We start from the raw sequence: 22,923 nt of genomic DNA, 5'->3' as shown, positions 1-22,923 counted from the left end.
GAGCTCACGCCCCCGTTTAGCTGCGATTACTCCGCTCTGCTGAGCAGGCGAGTCACACAGGGGCGCACTGGCTCACCTCTCTCGCGCTTCAGGTTGCCACTCGGAGGTTAGATGTTAGAGCATCAGGTCGTGCCATAGCACCCCGCTAGGTGAGCCGACCCTGCCCTTCAGGTTGACCCGCGAAGACGAAAACTTCTTCGGAAAGTCTAAACAGTGCGTTACCGCAGTCCATCGCGTGTGCGCGGGAGATTGTCGTCAATGTCACCGTGTATCAATATTACTGTCTACCACCACGAGAGTTGAAAAGTTATGTGGTTAAATGTTGTGGTGCGCAGGTCAGCGAGTTAACCCGGTTTTCTTTTTCTTTCTCTCTGTCTTGTTGACTTTTTCTACCAGCCGGTGATCGATTCCCTCAACGCCATCGCAGTATGTCGATGGCAGTCAATTCATGGAGGAATGAGGACCACCTCACAGCTGACAAGCACCATGGACCGCCGCAGCAGACAGGTCTCGAACCTTCACCTCTTGATCCCTGCCCACCAGACACGGATCATTATGCGGACACCGGACCTCTGCGGTTGCCGCCACCTCCACCACAGACACAGCCCCCTCATTCAGCGGCTGGACCTCCACCACCACAGGTACAACCTCCACAAGCTCCCATTGGACCTCCACCACCATCAGGGGCATTGCAGGCTGCCACGCCGCAGCAAACACCAGCCACACCGACACAGACAGGACCAGGGAGCCAGGGTGGTGGGGGAGCCGCACAGAACGGCCCGCAGTCGGGCTCGGACTCGGGCAGCAACGTCACTTCCAATAACAATAACAACTCACAGCATATCGAGTGTGTAGTATGTCATGATAAGAGTAGTGGAAAGCATTATGGTCAGTTTACTTGCGAAGGTTGCAAGAGTTTCTTCAAAAGGAGCGTCCGGCGTAACCTCACCTACTCGTGTCGTGCTAATCGGAATTGTCCTATTGATCAACACCACCGGAATCAATGCCAGTACTGCAGACTTAAAAAGTGCCTCAAGATGGGCATGAGAAGGGAAGGTAAGAGATATAAATTTTGTATTATTGTTTTATTGTATATATATATTGCTCCATATATTCCACATCCCTGCATAATATTTTAATGACAATCTCAAACAAAACCCTGCTATGCCATGTGATGTATGTCCGCTAGTCATGTAAAATCTGTTTGATCATGTCGATGTTTATCTTGAAATCCATTGTAGACCCGTCATTTGTTTAATTTTTATTCTAGATAATTTTCAAAAGCATCATGTGATATCTAGTCTGTACATTGCTGACCAAGTTGTGTTATACATGACATACTTTTGAAAAGGGCGGGAAAAAAGCCGAGGCCTGCCCATACACACCTGTTTTCAGGTGTTGTACCATATACGAGGGAGTTAGAGAGAGAACATGAAGTTGACACACACCAGTCGGTGACACTGAGAGTGGTATCGGCAGAGCCTTACCTGGGTTCCCTGAGCACCTACATAAAGATATGCCAGACTTTCAATTCAGAAATTCACAAGGGCACAAATTGGTACATGTCAAATATCATCATCGTCTGTAAATATGTACAGCCGGGGCGGTAGCCTATACTGTTAGCTGTAGGGGGTATTTTGTTTCGTTCTCTCCAGACCCACTGATCACTCCCCCCCCCCCCCCCCACCACCTCCAACCCTCTAAACCCCTCTCTCTCTCTCTCTCTCTCTCTCTATCTCACTATCCCTTTCGCTCTCTCTCCATCTCCCTCTCGACTCTCCTTACCCCTTCCATTTCTGTTTCTATCGCTGAGTCGTGGTATTTGATTTATCTCTCTCTTTTAATTTCTTTACCCTCCAAGCCCCCCCCCCGCCCTTCTCGCTCTCTTTCTCTCTCTCTCCCTCTCTCTCTCTCTCCTCTCTCTATCCCATTTCCTTGACATTACGGTCCCCCGCTCTAGTTTGTAAATCTGTAAATGCGGCATTTCTGTTGTTCTGTCCTGATTTGCTCTCTTTTATTGACAGTACTTCTTCTTTTTTTCACCTTAATTTTTTTCTCGAGAAGAATTGTAATGTGAGGTTCAAGGGCATACATTCTGTATACTCAACAGTACGTTGACATCCCTTGCCAAATACTACCGTCACTCGCGTGTATAAAGCGATCTAGCGCAGGTTGTTGAAACAATTTTTAAAGGGCCGTTTGTGTGAGAAAAAAACATTTTCGCATGCAGCACACTATTTTTTAATAACCATTGAATAAATATTGGTAACACAGGAAATTTTATGATCAACATGAACAATTTAATTCATGAAGATATTAATAAATGCCATAAAATGGTATTGACAATTTTGGAATTAGTGGAAAAGAAACGTCAGCAGTTTAGTATGGTTCAATGGACCAAAAGTAAAATAGAACCGTCTAATGAACAGCGTGTACAATACAGTATTATTATTTTGAGAGATCCACACTGTATTATCAGCATTTGAAAACAAAATGTACCATGCTTCTCCTGATATATGCTTAATCTGTGTATTTTTTCTTCGATTTTGTTCTAAGCTATCGGTTTTTTAGCGTATTAAATTTCAAAGCAGCTTTATATAGTCATTATGCAAAAGCTAATGAGTAATTTATGGAAATATTTAAAATTCTGGTACCATGCTTCTCCTGATATATATGCCTAATCTGTGTATGTTTTTCTTCGATTTTGTTCAAAGCTATCGGTTTTTTAGCGTATTAAATTTCAAAGCAGCTTTATATAGTCATTATGCAAAAGCTAATGAGTATTTTATGGAAATATTTAAAATTCTTTTTTTACTAAGATAATAATTTCTCTCAGTCCGACATATTCACGGTAACACTCAATGACTTTGATGTTTATTGATACAGAAATCTTTCTTTACTTTCAGTCAAGTCTTAAGAGGGTACAGAGTCCGCGAATTTAAATGAGTTGGAACATAATAATTTAGGATTGAACGCGATTTGAACTAAACATGATAGAAGCAGGGAGGTGTCCCTGGTAGAAGTCAACCGTGAATAATAGTTTTGATTTTTCTTGTCAACTCTCCAATATGAAGGCCTGATCATTACTTGGTTTCATGCAGGCTTTGTTCGATCAAAAAGTTGTTGGTATTCATTGTCTGTAGCAGAAATTCATTAATTTCACTTTAGCTAATTGTACCCGAAGCTGAATCAGTTTTTACTTTTTACCCACCCGAAACACATCTTTCACATTTTAAAGGACCGTTGCCTATATTTAGTAACCGAGTAAATTTAATTTATGACATTCAAATTACTGTAATTGCCAAGATAACGTCACAACAATGTTTTATTTCTAGTTGAAGTTTATAAATCACTAAGTAAACTAAGTAAAAGGGAAGAGGGTAGATAATTGTTTTATCTAACTTAGGAAAGGTTGGAATAAATTATTTTATCTATGAATATAAACGACCAAACAGATTAAGGACTAAGTGCTCTTCTCCAGAGATAAACCTTCTCTAATTTGTTGTTGCAAATGTAAGAGCAAATTTGGGTCATGTGCGTGATTTGTTTTGTACTGAGAAATAACGTGCTGAAAGTGTGCCAGCACACAGCTACCAATCTTGCTGAGTTGCTAAGTACAGATGAAGACGAAGTTGGTCATTTGGTAACTCTTTCTTCATGAGGTACATGTAGGCCAATCGTTACAGGACATCCGAATATATAAAGTCAACCTGACATGAATAACATCAGTTGTCAAGACATCCAGTCTCAGGTTACTCAGGTACCACTATAGAATATCCATTTATAGCATGCTTTCATTATTGTTAATTTAAATTTATATGATCATTTAGTGCCCTCAAAAGCTTAGAGGAAGGACAACTATTTTACCGAAATTTTGGAATCGACTGACAAATATCATCAAATAGTTGTAAAATACAATTTCGATACAGGTACTCAGAACTTGAAAAGCTATTGCGGTATTTTAATTTATATGCTCACGCTCCACAAGATATGAATTATGTATGGTAGTGAAATTCCAAGGTAATATTCTTCTATCCATATGATCAAGGGGGCTTCACCAGAATATTGCAGGCACAAATCCTCGTGCGTAATAGTGTCTGCACTGTGAGACTACAGGAGGCTCTCTACGTAAACCGCTTTTGTTTTACCAGTAGGTCCAAGGAGTTGGGTAATGGTTGGACCATTCGTTGTAGGTCCATGGTTTGACCAGCCAGAAACTGTCAGATCTCGGGTCTGGTCAAGGCTTTAGGAATTATGGTAAAGTGTCAACTTGCAGACTCACTGGGGGGGGGGGGGGGGGGTCGGTCCGAATTATGTTTCCTCATTTGACATGTGTAGGAAAATACATCGCTGTTGGAGGATTTGCAATTGTATGTCATATTGCCGTTATCAGCCTTATTTTCTAATCTGGTGCAAACTTTCTCCAACCATGTTGAGCAATCATTCCTTTCTATGCTGATGGAATAATATTCGGCGAAGTTTTGGGGAAATTTGGTAAGACATCCCCCTTTCCATATTAACCCGAATGCCCAAAGCCTATAGTCTCACATCATAAACAGAGTTACCAAGGAGTTGCTAGCACCATATAGTCTACACGATTTCCCTAAAATTTTGTACTCATGGAAACCGCAGTTATCGTCTTGGAAAAGGGCGTTTACGTGATTTCTTACAAATTCCAAATACCATTCCAATGACAAACTGTTTAAAGGTAGCATGTGATTTTAGTGAAATGCTGGTCGTAGCAACTGCTTCGACAGTATTCGAGAAAGCATTTGAAAAGCAAATGCCTTGTTCAAACATGGACTTACAAATCAAAGATAATGACATCCAGATAATATAGTTAGTGGTTGTTCAACGCGAGTAAAAACCACAGTATCTCTATATCGAAATTAGTTGTTGGAACATATTGTGAACTTTAAAACTGTGAGAGTGTAAGATTTAAATTTCGAAATCTTTCTTTAAAAACTCCTAATTGGTCAATATGCGTTTTCAAGTATACAGCTTCTCATGAGTTTTGGGTTCACCTTGTTGTAATCGGAATGGATTTTGAGTAGGCCTATGTACTGTAGTTCACCAAAATGCTGAAAAGAACATGAACGACGTACTTTAATTTATTACAAATTCAAATAAGTTTACATTGCTGCTAAACTAGCTAAATATTTGTAAGCTATTTTTAGAGTTATCACCATTTCATGATCAAACTTTCCCCTTATTATAATATAGTGTGAAGTCTTATATAGATTAATTTATTTAACATTAATTCTTTGACATAAAATCGAAAGGATTGGGAATGTAGCGTATCACAATAGTCAATACTTTAATAGTTCAACTTTGTATAGGCCTTAATTAAATTTTTCGCAATGAATCGATTGATATAAACGTTTATAGTGAACCATTCTGTTCATTGTAGGTCCAAAATAAAGCTGGGTTTTAGATAAATGAAATCACACAAGGCGTTGTATTTTTCGTGAAATGTTTTGTCTTCTTTAATTCCTGGTTCAAAGCAGGGTGCTAGCATAACTAGCTGTCATTACAATAATTAAACATTTATGTTTAGTGTATACATAATTTTAACAATTTTTGACTACGAAATCCTTTCATGAGGCTTACTTGCAGGATGAACAAGTGGACGTATTTGGAGTGGCTTTTAAGGTTAAAGGTCAAAGGGATCAACAAGTCTCGGAAGGAAACACTTCGTTGAAACTAGGCAGAATTTGACGCTTGACCTGTATGAAAACAATATAGTACACCAAAGGATGAGCAGAATTTTGAAAACAAAACTTTTTTTCTAAATTTTTGTTTTAGGTAAAGTCTCTTCTAATTAGTTCTAATTCTTGTTTACATACTTCGAAATCCTTTTATTTTATTTTTTCGTTGGGTATTCTTTCACCGGGGACGCTTGAACTTTATAGTTTATAAGTAACAAAACAAATGTTGAAGAAAATTAGGCATACAAACCTCGAAGTTCAATTCTCTCCCGAGTCTTGTTCTTCGTTTGCATTGATTAGTTAGAGTCGGGGATGAATTTATGTAGCCTGGCTGTAGCACACCAAAACAATGGGTGAGAAAAATGACAAATACAAAATTCTAAGTTTATTTTCAAGTCTCTCCTATTTCTTATTTTCATATGGTGATTCTTTTACTGGGAATGCTGAGAAGGCAGAAACACTGTATCCAATCACCCTTGGGACCTTCAACTTAACCTCCCGTCCGAGGGACAAGGTATGTGCATAATACCTTGCCCCATTTCATATTAGTCAATAACATTAGCTAGATTTATCAAGTGGGTATAGGATGACGTCCGATTCGGCATTGGCATGAATTAATTCATTATTTTGTTAGGAGTCTGTTAATATATTTTTAAAAAAGTCACATTTCATTTTCAACATGATATTGCTTCGCATGAAATGACGGAGACCATCGTTCTTGTTTTTTGGCAGGGAATTCCTGAGCTCGCGATATAGGCTTCACTAATCACTATCCTCTTCGTACACCATGCATGTAAAGGATGTTTTTGTGATTGTGAATGAAATACTTTTCAAAACATGTATTGCATCCGACATTTGGTATTAGAATACAGTCATGTAGACCCATTCGAAGGCAAACGATCGGCAAACTGGAAATCATTTACATTCAATCACTGTGAAGTTAATTTTAGAAGTAATCTTGTTACCGGTATAGAGTAAAGTTCATTAAGTAGGCCTACCACCAGTAAGTAATTACCATGGATATGGAGATGAACTTCAAATCACACCACAGACACAGTTTTCAACTGCTCATGAGATATTGATCATTATTTGTTATCGTAATGATTTTTGCATGCAAGAGCTTGTTCAATTTTGAAATATAGTTTCGGCAGTTGCCGTGGTACTAGACGTGCTTAGCACGAACAGCCTATGCATTTTTAACGTACGGGTTGGAAGCAGACTCCAGAGCCTCTCGACTACAGCACACATTGCGACGCTGGCTTCAGTGGCATGGCATTCAAGCTAGCCAGGCACTTTTCTGTACCTCTCAGCTCTGTTCTTCATCCTTCTAAAGTGCACGTCACATCGCACAAACAAACTTGACAAGTTGATACCAGACCCATTTTGATGGTCAACAGGCTCTGGTAGAGGGTACACCCTATCTCCCAGGAAAGCAAATCCTTACCAAAGCCCCTCTCGTGTTAAACATCGTAGGACCGTGTATTAACACTCCCGTATATTTGTCTGTCTGTAGGTGTGCAATGTTTATTTGAAGTTTCGTCACATTGCACTTTAGCTGTTTAGAGCGACAATTTTTGTTCATTTCTGAAGGTTTCGCTCTCTTGGAAATTCTCCCTAAAGAGAATAGGAAATGACGGTCCCACTACCAGTAGTAAACTGTGTTTTTCGAAACCATGGTACATCATACATGTATGATCTTTGACTTTGAACCTGGTTTTATTAACTTCAGTAGTTAGTGTTATATCGAACGAATAAATCAGAGAAGATCCAGTGTCGGTCTCATTCAAAGAATAAACATAACACAGATGCTAGATCGCGCTTACTTGTTACAACTGACACGAACAAAAGTAATACGCCAGAAAAGAATATAAATTGGTAAAATTCAAAGAGTGCGTCACAGAGCAGTAGCAACATATCATATTTCAAGCCCAATAGGCCTAAACATGAGAAAACAATGTTTCTTATGTTAAATATGCCATCATATACATGTATATCGAAAGAGAGGGGATATACAAAGAAAATGTTCAGGCCCTAGTAGTTCCTCAATGGTTCCTCCCTTCCTCCCAGCTATCGTCACCACGACGGAAAAGCCTTTTCTAATGAATATTCCATGTCCGTCGTTTCTCTCCCTAGACCAAACCTGACCCACTCAATAAAATAGTGCTAAGCTAGGATAGAAATGAAAGTTCTATTCTGAAGGAGAATTCCGTTGAATTGACGTGGTTTCCATCGTTTTGTGACACGTCCACCTGTTCCACTCCACAGTTGGCAAAAAATAACCAAGGTCAGCAATTATAGCTCGTATGAACGGGCCGCATCTTTTGAGAGCCACTCGTCGCCAAGTAATCCGAAATCATCCGAAATCTGCGGAAGAAGGATTAAAAGAAACTTCTAGTTTAGTGCCTTGCATAACATATGAAGAGTTTATGGCGGGAATTATGGTTAACACTTACCGGCAGTATAAACGAAGGACACGAAATATTCAATCCTGAAATTCCACTTTCCTTCTTTTGTGTGTGTGCCAGTCATCTCCATTTTGTATTGCTAGTGTCTGTAGTGACCGAATAAATTCAGTGGATATATTTACTAACATAATAAAGTACGCAACCCTAGCGTATTTTGAAATTTGAAATTTGACAGGCTTATATAGATGTTACATGTATCCACCTTGCTCAAAACACTTCACTGCAATTACACACACGACATTATGAACTTAGGACCAAAATACGAACACAAATACTTTCACATGGGACCACGTGCAGAACATAATTACGATGACCTATTTACCGTAAGCCGCGCTTTTATCCGTACTCAAATCAAAGGTTGCTTGGTACTCACTATTGTGGTGCACAAACGAGCGGAAGAAATTAGCTAGACTAGTCTCAGTAATTGTGCGCATTTAGATAAATCATGTGGAAATGCACAAACAAGCATCATGTTAATGCCAATTATAGGTCAGGTGTGGGATCTAGGACACGTATCAATTCAGCTGCATTTCTAGGCTGGCTCAGACAATCGAAACGCTCTTTATCTAGCCTAATTCGCATCCAGGCATGAGAAAGTTAGTCAAAGAGATGACTTGTAGAAGATGGGTTGTGAACCACATTATGTATTTTGTACTGGGGCGTTATGACATCGTAGCATATTGTGGTGATGACCTATTTTCCATTGATGTGGTATAATTCAAAGTGCAGAAGATCTTGATCTTTGTCCCTCATAATTTATTGACAGAGAGCAGGGAGAAAGAAAACGCGATAATAGACTCGCCAAATGTGGGGCAATTATTATGAAATGTAGTTCATACGCGGCAGACATTGCTCGGATTTACCCCATAGTTGGGAAAATGGATAAGAAGAGATTGGTGATTAATTGTTTAGCTTGGAAATTAGTGGTGAAAATGCGACAACATTTTAGGTGCTGGTTTCTATCTTTAGGCCTGTGTGGGTTATTTTGTCATTGCTATGTAGACCTAAAATTTAAACAGAGAGCCGAGTAGCAGTCCGAGGCGATATCCTACCGTCGATTTATTTTCTCGATTCCTCATTCCATGCCTTTTATCACTTATCAGGGGGGGGGGAGAAGAAAGGGGGCATAATCTCTCAAGGTAATTGTAATCTTGATCTGTTAGACCGGATAATTATTGGAATAATCAATGAACATTTTTGTCATTAAATATTATTTACAGTTATGGGAGGGGGTCCTTGTCATGTGTCAAACAAAAGAAAAACTGGTAGGTTTATAAGAACTGTGCAAAATACCTCTTTCCAACCAATAACAGAGTAGCTACTCGCTTACCAAGATATATCATATATACGTGTATATCACTCCTTAAATGTTGTATGAACCTAGATATTTAGGTACATGTCGAAATCTACAGTACAGGTTTAAAACCTGCATTCAAATGTTTTATGGGCTCGAACGTTTACAGTCAGTCATTATTATGGTACAGATATTTGAGACGTCCCAAAACAACAGTGTTCCTTTAAAACCTGCAGCACCAGGATGAGCCAACAACAATTATTTATCGTTACTACATGAATCATTTTGACAAGGTGACATCGGGAGGGAAAGAAAGGGAGAACTGTGAGGTCACTCTGGGGTCAATTGCAGTCTGGTGACCTTAGGTCAGTTTACTGGAACATCGAGTGTTATGACTGCCATCAGCGGGCGGGGTCCTGGACGAGGTGCTGGCCTGTTTCATGTCATCTCTTGTTACCGAGCAGAAGGGTAGAGGTTGGAGATTCTGCTTCAAAATGGTAAAGAGAGAAAATAATTTTAGACCAATTACGTGTATACACCTATTATCTGGTAGATTAGATATTGTAAGTAGTCTCCTAGTGCAGTGTTTACTAGCGTAATGGTCATGATCATACTATGTAAACTGTTGAACAATGCAGAAATATATAAATAGATATAAATAAATAAAACAAAGTATGAACCTAAAAGGTTGATAATAATATGCATAGTTGAATTTAATCTGTACACAAATTATGAAGAACTGGTTTAATAGGCCAAAACTCAAGTTAAAAATAAAATTGAATATGTTGCAGTTTTGTACTGTACTATGTAGACTGCACAACTTGTACTTGCGTGTAATACCAGTGGCTACACTGAAAGAATATGATTATATTAGATTTTGAGGTGCGAGTAAAAAGGCATCTATTCATAAGCAACCTCAAATTTCAAACCTCAAACCTCAAATATAAACCAACAAGGCAGCCAGCAGAGTAGATATTTATTATTCTCCTGCCAGGATAAAGTGCAGAAAAATCTCATTAGCAGTCCTGACCAGACTGAATCGCAATTCCATGGACCGTGGACTTCGATAACGGTGTCTGCGATAACTCAGCAGTTTAGATGTTGTCTCTAACCTTTGACCTTGACTTTGGAAAATGAATGGGGTCGAATTACGTATGGTACGTTTTCTGTTCTATCTGTAAGTTAATGGGTTTATATATGTTAAGGTACTATGGTTATAATGTATATATTTTCATACTTGAATATATAGAGTATAGGCATTATTGAAACTAGGCTGAAGCCTCAGCCTAATAACTCATTGGAATGACGAATAGTAATATTACTGCGTTCACCAGAACTACTTCTCTTCACATCAACAACTCATACTATTCTACTCGTGATACTGCTCCTCCTGATACCTTCTGCTACTAATACTACTACTACTACTACTTCTTCTAATAATAATTCTAATACCCTCTACTTCTACTCCTTCTAATACAAACAACTCAACCAGTCACCGCTGTTGAGTGACATCTTTTCAAATGTTCTATTATGTATCTCCTGCTCCTGGGTGACATCATTTCTTCCATGGTATCGCCTGATCCTGCAAAATGCTATGCCCTCACATGGTACCAGTTCAGTGGTGCATTGACTGTGATTTCCATGTATCTATCCTCTTACGAAGGTTTACATCTTCTAACCTTGATGATTATTTCGTGAAAATGTTATATTTTTGAAATATGAAAATATAAAACGAAGAGAGAGGGCTTCATGGATGAACTTAAATTTACGGGCTATTAATATAAAAACATTAGTTTCAGACATGTCCATGTCGTAGGCCTTACTACACCACGAACACTTATTACATAATTTATTTCGTTGAAACATTTACCTGGAAGTACATGTAAATATGTAATAACAGTCTGGTACATTAGCTCTCGTAGAATAGTTAGTCCAGGACCTCGTTTATATTATGTGCGAGTACTAACTTTTTCATATTCATCCCACATCCTTCGTTTAATACTATTTATTAAATAGTAGACGCCTTTCCCCCTTCTACTAGTACTTTATTTATTTTACTACTACTAATACTACTATTACAAGTTCTATTACTTTTTCAATACTGCTTAAACTGCAAGTATGTTTTATTGTTTTCTTAAATGGAACTGTAAATGTTCCTTCTTTGCCCAATTTGTTGCCAACATAAACACCGTAGCACACTGCGTTGCAAAATCAGCTTCTTTTTATCGTTTTCCCACCGACAATGGCGCGAATACTAAGCATAAAATCTTTTCCATATATCTGTGATCGCTTGTCCGTATGGTATATAAGCAGAGACATGTCTCTGGTATATGGCTTCCCTACAGTTTGTAGCGATGAAGAAAAAAAGTGTCTAGCCAACTTCTCTTTTTTTCTCACCGGCTGACGTGTGCTGACCTAGCGATTTTGCCTTACATGTAACCGTGATCATGGCAGGTCCCACAAAACGAGAAGTCCGTCTGTTCTGAGCTCGGATAGGAAACCCAGATGTACAGAACTAGAAACACCTCGCAAAGGCGTCGATGAGAGAGAAATATATAGTGGTAGAAGTATGGATACATACAATTACATATTATAATCTAGGAGAATTCTAGAATGTAATCATTACGATGGCATGGATGGCATTGCGACTTGATACAATGACCCGGATTTTCAAGGGAAAGGGGTTGGGAGGTCGAAAATTGTTGTTGCAAGGGTCCAAAGGTGTTTCGACATCCAAAATGTTGTTTGGGTTATTGTGGTAGAACTACGAATAATGAACATTGAAGAGATGACATACCTCACTATACATATGTAATTGCACTTATGGCACACTGTATATTTCTACGATTGTACGTGTTTATATAAATATACATTTTCTGTTTGGTTAACCCGTGGACTTATAAATAAAGAGTGATTCACTCTTCATGTAAATTAGCTGTCATCATATTGAAACCGATGAGGGCCCAATCTCCTGCAGTCATTGTTCAGTCTCAAAATTATCGTTTATAACTACACTGGTCTACTCCCCCCCCCCCCCCCAATATTTCTGAATTGTTCAGGCAAATAGCTCTACCATTCTGCATAGAATAACTTGTATACTTTATCAACTTTACGTGATGTATTTGTTTATCTGAGTGTTTGAATTGCCTGTGAAATGAATTTGTTACTTAGTTTGATCGATGACAGTGTCTTGATGACATGTCAGCCAACATTGAGATTGTCTTTAAAACCGTATCTCATATTCTTGAACATTGCTTTAGCCCAGTTGATTTGCTTTTCATGATAATTTGTGCATTCTTTGCGAAGAAAGTGTTTGTGTCCTACAGTTTGAGCACGCCTGGTGTGTCTCGATGCAATTAAAACTTATAAGATAATAAAACGATTCGAACTGCAAACAGTGATGTTTAGCTAATGTGAATCTCCGAGGGTCATTTAAAAAAATGCGAAAACAGGGATATTGCACAGCATGGACATACTTATTGTTTTGATGTTTGTACAGTGGCATTTCAAAATGCTCATTTCGTAACTTCTCAGCCGCGGTCATTTTGGTATCTTGTAGCGTAAGGGCACACAGAACCTGAAGGACGATGTTATTTCAAAATGTTTCCAAAGCCAATATCGTTATTTCTGATTAAGTGTTTATTACATCATCCATTTAATTTTTCGTGGGTTTTAATATTTTTGACGTTTCTATGTTTATTTTTGTCATCCTAGCTGTTCAGAGGGGTCGTATGCCACCGACTCAACCGGGCCCTGGTCAATACCTGGATGGTCGCTTCGAAGGACACACATTCCTCTCGGGTTACATCTCGCTACTGCTTCGAGCTGAGCCCTACCCGACGTCGCGTTACGCCCAGTGCATGCAGACCAACTCAGTAATGGGCATCGACAACATCTGCGAGCTCGCAGCCCGGCTCCTCTTCAGCGCCGTCGAGTGGGCTAGGAACATCCCTTTCTTCCCCGACCTCCAAGTCACTGACCAGGTGGCCTTGCTCAGGATGTGCTGGAGCGAGCTCTTCGTCCTCAACGCGTCGCAGTGTTCGATGCCCCTCCACGTCGCCCCGCTCCTCGCTGCGTCGGGACTCCACGCCAGCCCGATGTCGGCCGACCGCGTGGTCGCTTTCATGGACCATATCCGTATTTTCCAGGAACAAGTTGAAAAACTGAAAGCGTTACACGTGGACTCGGCAGAGTATAGCTGTATCAAGGCAATTGTACTCTTCACGTCAGGTGAGTTTTAACACAGAGTGGCTCTACATCGTCTCTTAGATGCTCGTATTGTGCATGATTTATGTTTCCCCTTTTGTGTGCTGTTTCATTACAACTTTTCTGTAACAACCATACCCTATATTTTCATACAAATTTCTCAAACAAGATTCTCGAAACACCCTTTACCTACAATAGTGTATTGTTCCTCGTGATTGTGAAACACTCAACAGGCGTGGCGTGTTTCCCCACCCCACCAACCCGAGCTGAAAGTCTGTACCGCTGCCAAACAGTTCAACAGTCCTCACCCACGAGTGAATCCTAGCCAAATAATCAACGTTCAATCCGTGGCCTTAACCTTGACACTGATCTTGTAATTTGAAGGTCAATTTAATGGTCGAAGGTCATACTACAGGATGGCTAAACAATATTTTTATGCGAGACTTGGCATGGCTTGAAGGTCTCGGTTAGGCACGTAGAGCCTATTAGCTTATTTCATAGAGTTGGGAGACAAATGTCAATCGGCGTTATTGTCCTATTTGCCTCTGATTTTAAAACGTGATTTTTACAGGAAACCTTCATCCGAAGAGGAAATACGAAAGTAACAAAACGAATCTCACGAATACACGAGAGCTTCTTCGCCACTTTGGAAGAGCGAAAGAGGATGTCCCGTGTATCTACACCTACGATACCCGTCTTATGACTTACCTTACTTTTTAAAAGTCTGTGCTCCCTCCCCTTCCATCCTTACGCCCTCTCTCATCCCATATACCCTCTCTCATCCCATATTCCCCTCCCCTCTGTTCTCTATTTTTTTATCAATGCTTTCTATATAAATCCTATTTCTGTTGATTTTGCCACAGAAAAATGTTCGCTTTGTATCATGCTCCATGGTGCGTTATGTGTGCCTTTTTATATCATATCCTGAAAATGATTATACATACTCACTTATTTCACTTCCACCCACCCCTTCTTATTCCCCCTCTCAATCCCTCCTATTTCAATACCATTCCACCCCTCCTGCAGTGACAATGTCCTGCCTTAATCTCTACCTGTATTTTGTTCATCTCCTCATCTCCGGCCGGGAATGGTTGGCAATCGAAGTTGAATTAAATCTGATAAATGACCCCTATGCGCGAAATGTCAGCCGGATAATTCGCACAGGTAGCAAATAATGTCAGAGGTGAATGGCGGTTAAAGGGGGGAACAATTTTGTTAGCCATACAATAAATCATTTTGATAGGAACCGCTGATTGCGCGGACTAAATATATGAAAATCCACCCTTCTCCGCTTTCGCTCAATAGAAATTGATCTTGGTGAGCGACTGCGCAATTCAAGAGCTATGGTGATTGCTTGCCTCTGAGTGATAGAGATGTCTATATTTTCCCTAGTTCTCTTCGTGGATTCTGACCCGACCGTCTGAAATTAAGGATTGTGTAATCAGGATATTCTAAGCAGACTGAATTTTTTATTTTGATCAGTCCTGTCTGCTCCTCTCCATCTCGTCATCTCTCTCCTCCTCTCATTTCTCTGCTCCTCTCGTTTCTCTCCTCTCCTCATCTCGCTTGTCGATGGGGTAAGCAAGATGCGATTGACGGTGTCGCTGGGGCAATGGCCTGCCTTGAACCCAGACGAACTAGGATGCACTCAGGGCATACAGCCACTTCTCCCGAGCTCTTCAAGTGCAGGCCGACTGAAACATAATAAAGTAACATGAACGAGTCCGTGAGCTGAATAGGACGGGGAAGAAAATGAAAGATCAAGGCGAGACGGGGATAATGAGAGGGTATACAATCAAGGGTTTCTTTTTTTACTGCTGCAGTTTCCCACAAGCTGAAAGGTCGAGTTGAGTAATCACGTTAATCGTTGAAAGTAAAAGAGAAAAATGGAGGAGAAGGGGGTAAAACCCCCTAGTGCAATAAAATAGTAGAAAACACTTGACGTTGGAACCGTATTGCTTTCTTCTCTCGTCCTAGCAGTGACCTTTAAAATGTCTCCTGACACCGCCTGTCACACTTCAGCCCCAAGCATGCATTCTCGTGTGGTGTGCAAAGATTCGATTAGTTCGCCGACGCGGCTGATGAGATAAATGAAATAACTAATTATGCCCAATTACAAGTATAAATATTAATGTTTACGCATCCGAACTGGGACTAATTCGTCTCGAAAGTGCTAAAGCGAGATTACTTTCGGGAAATATAGATGCAAGATTAATTGACAGGTTCATTTTATGAGACTTAATAACCGAATTCCGTTCTTTCTCTTTTCTTTTTTATTTCTTTTTACAAAGACGTTCAACAATCACGATTATTCCTTCTTGATCAAAAGGACGTATGCCTAAAAAAAACCTGAAAATGAGCTAGATTCATAGCAATTTTTCTATGGCTTTCGCTTGAATCTTCAAGTGGGAGACGGGATTGGGGTTGTGGGCGAACAACGGCACTACCTTAAATGCTGGATACGCCATTGGTATCGTCTGACCAAAAACGAAGTATTTGTGATAAGCGAGAATAATTGAGCACTTGTTTAAACAAAATTACTCTAACTATCCCGCTGGTGTGGCTACTGTTTATATGAGTCATGACCCTTGTGATAACTAATGTCTTAGTGCCCACATGTGATTTATGTGACAGACTACAGAAAGGAGTCCAGACGATTTAAAATTCACACCAACAATTTGGCCGCCACATACATTATGAGCCGTAGTAGTTTTGATAACAAAATATTGTATTACTTCAAAAATATACAAGAATCATTGCATAATGGTTGACCTAACACGGGTTGATTACTTTCCGATAGAACATGTCTCTCTTAGGAGGGAGGGGGGGGGGGCTGGTGGTCATCATCTGGTACTCTAGATATACTTGACAATTTTCCTATACTACATCATATCTTATTTCTTGATGTAATTGTTCTTCGATTGACGTGATAACTATTATTATGATATCAGATATAAATATGAACGTCGGTTTGGATTTTCTTCAGGTTTCTTCAGCATGCTCAGTGCCAGTAGTCCTACAAGAAATTAATTTTCTTGGCAGGCTACTTGTCCCCTTCACATTCTAAAAAGAGGCCAATCATTTTTATTAACAGTGGGATATAGTCTTTAATTTTATTTACTGGGCAAAAGGGAACGTCGTCGATTGAGTCTATTCCACCGTCTGCTTATTCAAACAGACGGTAAACAAGACCTACTAACCCCCTTTTAAGCCATGTCATTTCACACTTTCTGGAATTCTTAATTCGTAATTTTCTGGTAGTTTTGACCCAAAACATAAATTTAGGGTGTGAAATGACCCCCCAAATAGATTTGTTCGATCAAATTTCATATTTCAGTCCTTGACACATTTTCTCAGGCGCAATAAGAGAGTTGGAGAGAGGGAAAAAACGAGGAGAATAGGAGAGATTGGGTTAGAATTCTGAAAGCCATCAGCTTACCTCGCTCTTGTAATCCCATCGTGCAACTTGTTAAATCTGAGGAATTAACCCCTGGTCGCGGCCCGGGCAGGTTGGGGTCGAGGGCCCCCACCCCTCAACACTTGCATAGAAACCACCTGCTGACGGTAGACGTGACGGCACGACACCAAAGCTGTGAAACAGGAAAGCAAGTCGAAAAGGAATTCAGGCATACACAGAGAAGAGAGAGGAGAAAGAAAATATCGACATGCACACGACAGGTAGATAGGGTGGTGTACAATGTAGGCAACATAACTTGCACTGTAGACTATGGAAGAAATAAATCTCTAATATTCTCTATGGCCGGTACATGGGCTGAAATTTGGGCCTGTATTACAGAGATCTGTAAATAATTTCCCTCAGAACTAGGCCTTTAAAATTGGTTTCGATGTGGTTTTCATCTAGGTAACCCGTTAGTAAATTAGTGCCAATGATCTTACATAGGTGAATGGAAAGGATAAAATACGTCCATTGTTTGACAAATTAAGATTCTTAAAATGCCTCTGTGATTCCGTAATATGATTCAAACGTCATGATTTGCAACTTCACCGCATCCGGGTCACATCACCGTACAACAAAAATAAGGTTGACGATAATAACCCTCAAGATGATGGTGGTGAATAAATGAGGCCGAGTCACTCCTTGGGTATTCTTTCGCCCTTACTTGCCTTTCGAGTGATTTCCTTGGCTTGTCCATCATACAAGCGCAACTGTTTACAACCATGTTGTAAACAGAATACCACGACTGTATACAGTTACCTGTTAAATCCATACACTTCAAAAATATCAAGAGGGCCCGAAACTGGAAACGAGACAGGACGACGAAGTGGTGTGGGTATGCCTCTACCCATGTTCTATTATACCACCGCTGGTATGCTGGTGGTGTTTTAACCCTAGGAATTAGGTCACCTGTACGCAGGATTGAAGGAAGAAGGAGCTGTAATGGCCGACGGGTATGAGCACTGGTGGTGGTGGTGGAGGTAGAGAGAGAGAGAGAGAGTTGTAGAGAGAGAGAAGTAAAACTTTGCGATGGTGGAACAAAGAAGACGTTCTTCTTCCATCAATCAGCGATGAATTTCACGCAAATGGGCGAGGAAGAATTGGTAGAAATCGGAGCCAGGAGCGCCAAGCGAAAAGGCCCCACCCAGAGAAAGTAAAAGTTAGTTTTGGTAAAGAGTTTGGCAGAAAAAAAAAACAAATTCATGTATTGAGCTTAAGAAGGAAATTCCTTGTCATTTTCTTGAAAGATATTTGAAAGCGTTGATCAAAGTTTGACACTTTGACTTGAAGAAAGCAATGATCCTAATATTCTGGATTTGATTCTTAAAACCTGTAAGATCAATCATGTTTCTTGTTTAATGTATTACGTACCTTTCATACTACATTTTCTATCTATTTACTTCCCAATGTAAAGTGAATTTCACAATATGAAATAATTGGGATGCGCACTCGAAATTATGTTATGGATTCTAATAGCCAGCAAACCATATCGCCATCACTGGCACTCTGGCAGTAAGAGAGAATGGATAAATACACGTAACTCTTCTTAATTATAAGCGCGCACAAGACCGTTTTGATATCGAAATCGAAACAAAATGTTTGCTCATAGTCAAATAGGAACTACACATGTAAAATATTTTGTTACAAAATGAAGTAGAGACATATTTGGAATTTCGAATAATAAACTGCGGCCATGTTTTAATGAAAATCGAGCGGGAATTACCCAGTAGTGATTTATGCCTTCACATGGAGTGTTGCGCACTTCCGGGTACCCTGGAACTCAAAGATCAATGGCCATGTTTCTTACTAATACAACATCATTAATTTGAAAGGTTGCTAGTTACTACAACCTGTATTCAGTAAACGACTCCGGGTTTATCCTTCAGTGAAGATTTATTTTCTAAATTGTATTTAACGCAATGGGAATATCGTAAGCAATCCTGACACCTTTTTTTAGTTTGTCACTGTGAATCTCTATGATTTGGTTTTGAGATCCGCCCCCCCCCCCCATAATCTCCCTTCTTCTCCACTACCCTCAGTTAACAGCAAAAACTAAATAATCCAGCTCAACTTTGTTACGAATCCGTCTATGACTCTACTACATGATCTTTCATGCCTTCCATGAAGGGCCTCCCACGTAACAACGCGTTATTTACCAACGACTAGGTTTTATTGCATATTGGAGTAAAAATTTCTATTAATAAAATCTCCCATTTAATCTCCATTGAAATATTGCGACTTGTTGTTACAGATCTCCGGGGTTGATGCCTTTGTCACCTCATATTGACTGGTGTTTTGTCTCGTTTTGAGCAGTAGAGCTATTTCAAAAAAAAAAGGCGATTTCTCATTTTGTCGACAGTGGATGAAAGGACGGGTACAAAAGTCATACCTGGTTGCTGAATAGAGAAAACCATAGCATGTACTTACTTGCAGAAACCCACGGCTGCTGTTGAACTTGAACGAGTCGGTGGGAAAGGGAGCGATTTTGAACTAAACCGACTTTCAGACCCCCGTATCAGTATTCCATGCTAAATATATCATGGTTTTCAAGACCTGTGCGTCTATCTCGTAGTCGCAGAATTTAAACTTTATGATATCAAGGTGGAAAGTGAAGCACTTAATCCTTCTATTACCAACAGTCTCTACTACTTTCTTGTGTGACACGTCCTGGTGATAGATTTCACATCTAATCCTGTTGTGTCAGGTTGACCCAGATTGTCAACCTAGTTTGAGATTGAACTTATCACATTTTTGAAAGGGAGGAAGGGGCTTCCGCGAACAGACTACTTGGGGCTTGTCTGAGAAGGCTCTTGAAATGCAGAGGTCAGATTATGTGACCTCAGCTATTGAGGCAAAATAGCGAAACGAACAACAAGCCCTGTCGCTACGATTCCAAATTGGATGCATCGGGTCAAAGGTTACTCGCTCTGAACAAACAGCTCCGAGATCGAAGTGGAAGGGCAAAGAATAGAGCACTGGATTGCAGGAAATATTAGTGGGATAATTTGGTTGTGAATTTGTGATCTCCCTTATTACGAGGCAAATCGTTTTTCGACCATATTGCACGATCTAAAATATATTTGAATAATTGTGTTTCATTGTGCAAAAACAACCAATTCAAAAACTAGTTTGAAGTTTTACAAGATGTTGTTTTATAAGCCTAACGCTTTCCGCAACATCTAGAAGGAGGTCAGATATTCCGAGTATTCATCATCAGAAGTTGTAAATACTTCTACTAAGTACTAGCATGGACCTACTACGAATGGTACCTTGCCTCGGTGTTAGTCCTCGATTAGATAGGAATACGCTCACACAAATTATGTATCTGTATCAGTCAAACTCAGTCGATATGGTAGGACCTTTGTTGTGCGCCTATGTGATGATAATTCCATATAATGTTAGCGATAGCCGATAGGGTTATAAGCCTACAGTACAGGTAATGTTTGAATTTGAAAACTGTGACGAGATGTAAATATGTAATTATGGAACGATGTTCTCTTTCGAACGTCTTCAGGACGAGATGATTTGACTTCATGCAAAGGCCAGTATAATTATAGAGTCTTCTTATTTTAGTGTCCTGTCTTCAGTTCTGTAAGAAAACGGAAACCTGGGATACGGGCCAGAACCGTAAGAAATTATGAATAGTGAAATCAGTTTAAAAGGTTAAATGGGAGTCAATGCCTTACGGAGAATTATGGTAAACTTGTGTATTTTATTTGAAATGACTGTGCTAGTTCGGACAATATCTATAATTCCTTACTGCTGTACATCACTTCCTTTATTCTTTTCGAAAACCAACATTTAATTAATGTTCCTTACCAAGCAATCCCTGGGTAAAAATTATTATACGCTAAGCATGAAATCTAAACCATAATAACATAGGCTTCTATAATTTAGACTTTTGCTCGGGAGAGCATACTGAATGAACATTTTATGAATTCTCTTCAAAATTATATATATAGATATTGGTATGTTCAACAATTATGTCTGCACTTGAATTTGCACTAAAACACTCTGTCCATTATGTGAGAGTGAATGCATTAGAATATCTGCTACATTTCATAAAGGATCCCCAAAGAAAGGACAAGGACACTTGTCAGTCTTGATTTAGTTTATGAAAAGTGTACTGAATTACTGTGCTATATATAAAAACAATTTTCATAAAGGACCTATCCGATTTACACGTCTCTACTAATCTACGTCGTTACTTTACTTTTCAACCGATTTCAATAAAAGTGTACTGACTCAAAGTAGAATATGTGAACGAAATGTTCGTCCTTCGTATAATTAAAAAGGCCCTGTAATAGTGTTATAGGGCTGATAGAATTTACTCTTCTTTACTACATAGAAGGTATGATATGAACATTCCAGGTGTTGTCTCTCATAGTGTATGTGTATTAAAGGGACTTTGTAACATTGTTCAGATGAGAGATGGTGGTGCTAAGGTAGTGACTTCAATGCTAGATGTACAATTAAAGATAATCTGAAAATTTGAGTGAAAACGGATCATTATTCATGGTACAAATTGGGAAAAACTGATCTGATCGATTCCTTAATTCTCCCAACTATATTATTCTACTTCTATTCTGCTACTTGTCAAAGCCTGTTCAGCATCAAGACAATGACAATTTAATTACATTTTAGGTGAATGTAAATCGTCACAAAGCAATAAAATGGCTCTACATTCCATTCCAGACAGTTAAGTGTTGACAGATTTTTATAGCCTGTTTTATGTATTTTTCTCATTGAAAAACGGTTGGGAAATTCAAAAATGGTTGGGAGAATTTACTGTTAATCACTGTTAGAGGGTACCTCACATCGACGCCTTCAAAGAAAACCATAGATATCTTTGTGGTTTGAGAATTTGTTCAGGATTTTTTGCATGTCAGAGGGTTAGTATAGTAGAAGGAATATAGTAAGTAACATTTTATACAAAAATTAAGCAATTTTTTTCATCAACCTTCAACAATGTTACCGAGTCACTTTAATACCTTATTAACTCTTATATTTTTCAAACTCTCCTGCAACAGTGCAAGAATTTTGACGAGTGAGTGTCGAAACCGCTGAGATGCTAGCGAAGAGAGCGAGCATGAAAGGGACGTATAGTGAGTGCACTTGCACTATTCCATCTTCCATCTCCCGCGCAATTGAATATTTCTATCCTCAGAGAATGCAAAGAACATTCATCGATTTTGTTTGTTGTATTTTTGCAGTCCGTTGTTTCACACCAAGTGATTTTTACGACTGGTTCGCAGATACAAGGTTAGATCGGCGTGAAGAGTGAACTTGGGAAAGAAAAATTGGTGGTTTTCAAGTTGTTTCTTTGAACACAAGCCATGTACATAGGCCATTAATGCCGAGCTACTACTAATCGGTGAAGCATGCGAACGAATTGATTCATCGAAAATAGGCGACTACTTTTTGTCAGTGGGAGAACAGTATGCATTGTTGTTGATATACAAACAACATACACCCTAGTGTATTGGAATGAAATAAATTTCTCGTGATTTGAATCTGTCTTTGAGGAGAACGTTTGAGGTTTTTCTTTTCAATGAATCATGTAGAATGTAAAGAGCTCAGTCATTCATAGAGAGCCTACGAAGCGAGTGTAATCGCAGGATATGCGGTGATTGCCCGAAACAAGCATCTGACTGGAATAATTATGACCGAGGCTCCTTCCACAGCCCGGCAAGCACTCTCCTCCGCAGCTAGGCATCAGCATCACCGAGCCGTGCCGTATCGGAGGAGTGGGCCCTCCTGCCTGCGAAAGTTCATCACGTTGGAGATGAAGTC

The 22,923-nt window shown here is 39.5% G+C and overlaps 1 protein-coding gene across 2 annotated transcripts in view; it reads left to right on the top strand.

The window, feature by feature from the left end:
- The window catches only part of LOC576939 (COUP transcription factor-like protein), a 50,645-nt gene that overhangs the window by 11,750 nt on the left and 15,972 nt on the right, over window positions 1-22,923 (top strand). Inside the window, exons 2-4 of one of the 2 annotated variants that reach the window (XM_011664260.2) lie at window positions 397-1,056; window positions 6,160-6,222; window positions 13,182-13,697. In XM_011664260.2, the coding sequence (XP_011662562.1) occupies window positions 397-1,056; window positions 6,160-6,222; window positions 13,182-13,697 (1,239 nt within the window). The remainder of the gene's footprint in view (window positions 1-396; window positions 1,057-6,159; window positions 6,223-13,181; window positions 13,698-22,923) is intronic. The other variant, XM_030976931.1, reaches the window with a different exon arrangement.

Source organism: Strongylocentrotus purpuratus, unplaced genomic scaffold, assembly GCF_000002235.5.
Source record: "Strongylocentrotus purpuratus isolate Spur 01 unplaced genomic scaffold, Spur_5.0 spur5_scaffold_9, whole genome shotgun sequence".
In the NCBI taxonomy this organism is placed as follows: Eukaryota; Metazoa; Echinodermata; class Echinoidea; order Camarodonta; family Strongylocentrotidae; genus Strongylocentrotus; species Strongylocentrotus purpuratus.
This window is presented reverse-complemented; position numbering and strand designations above follow the sequence as displayed.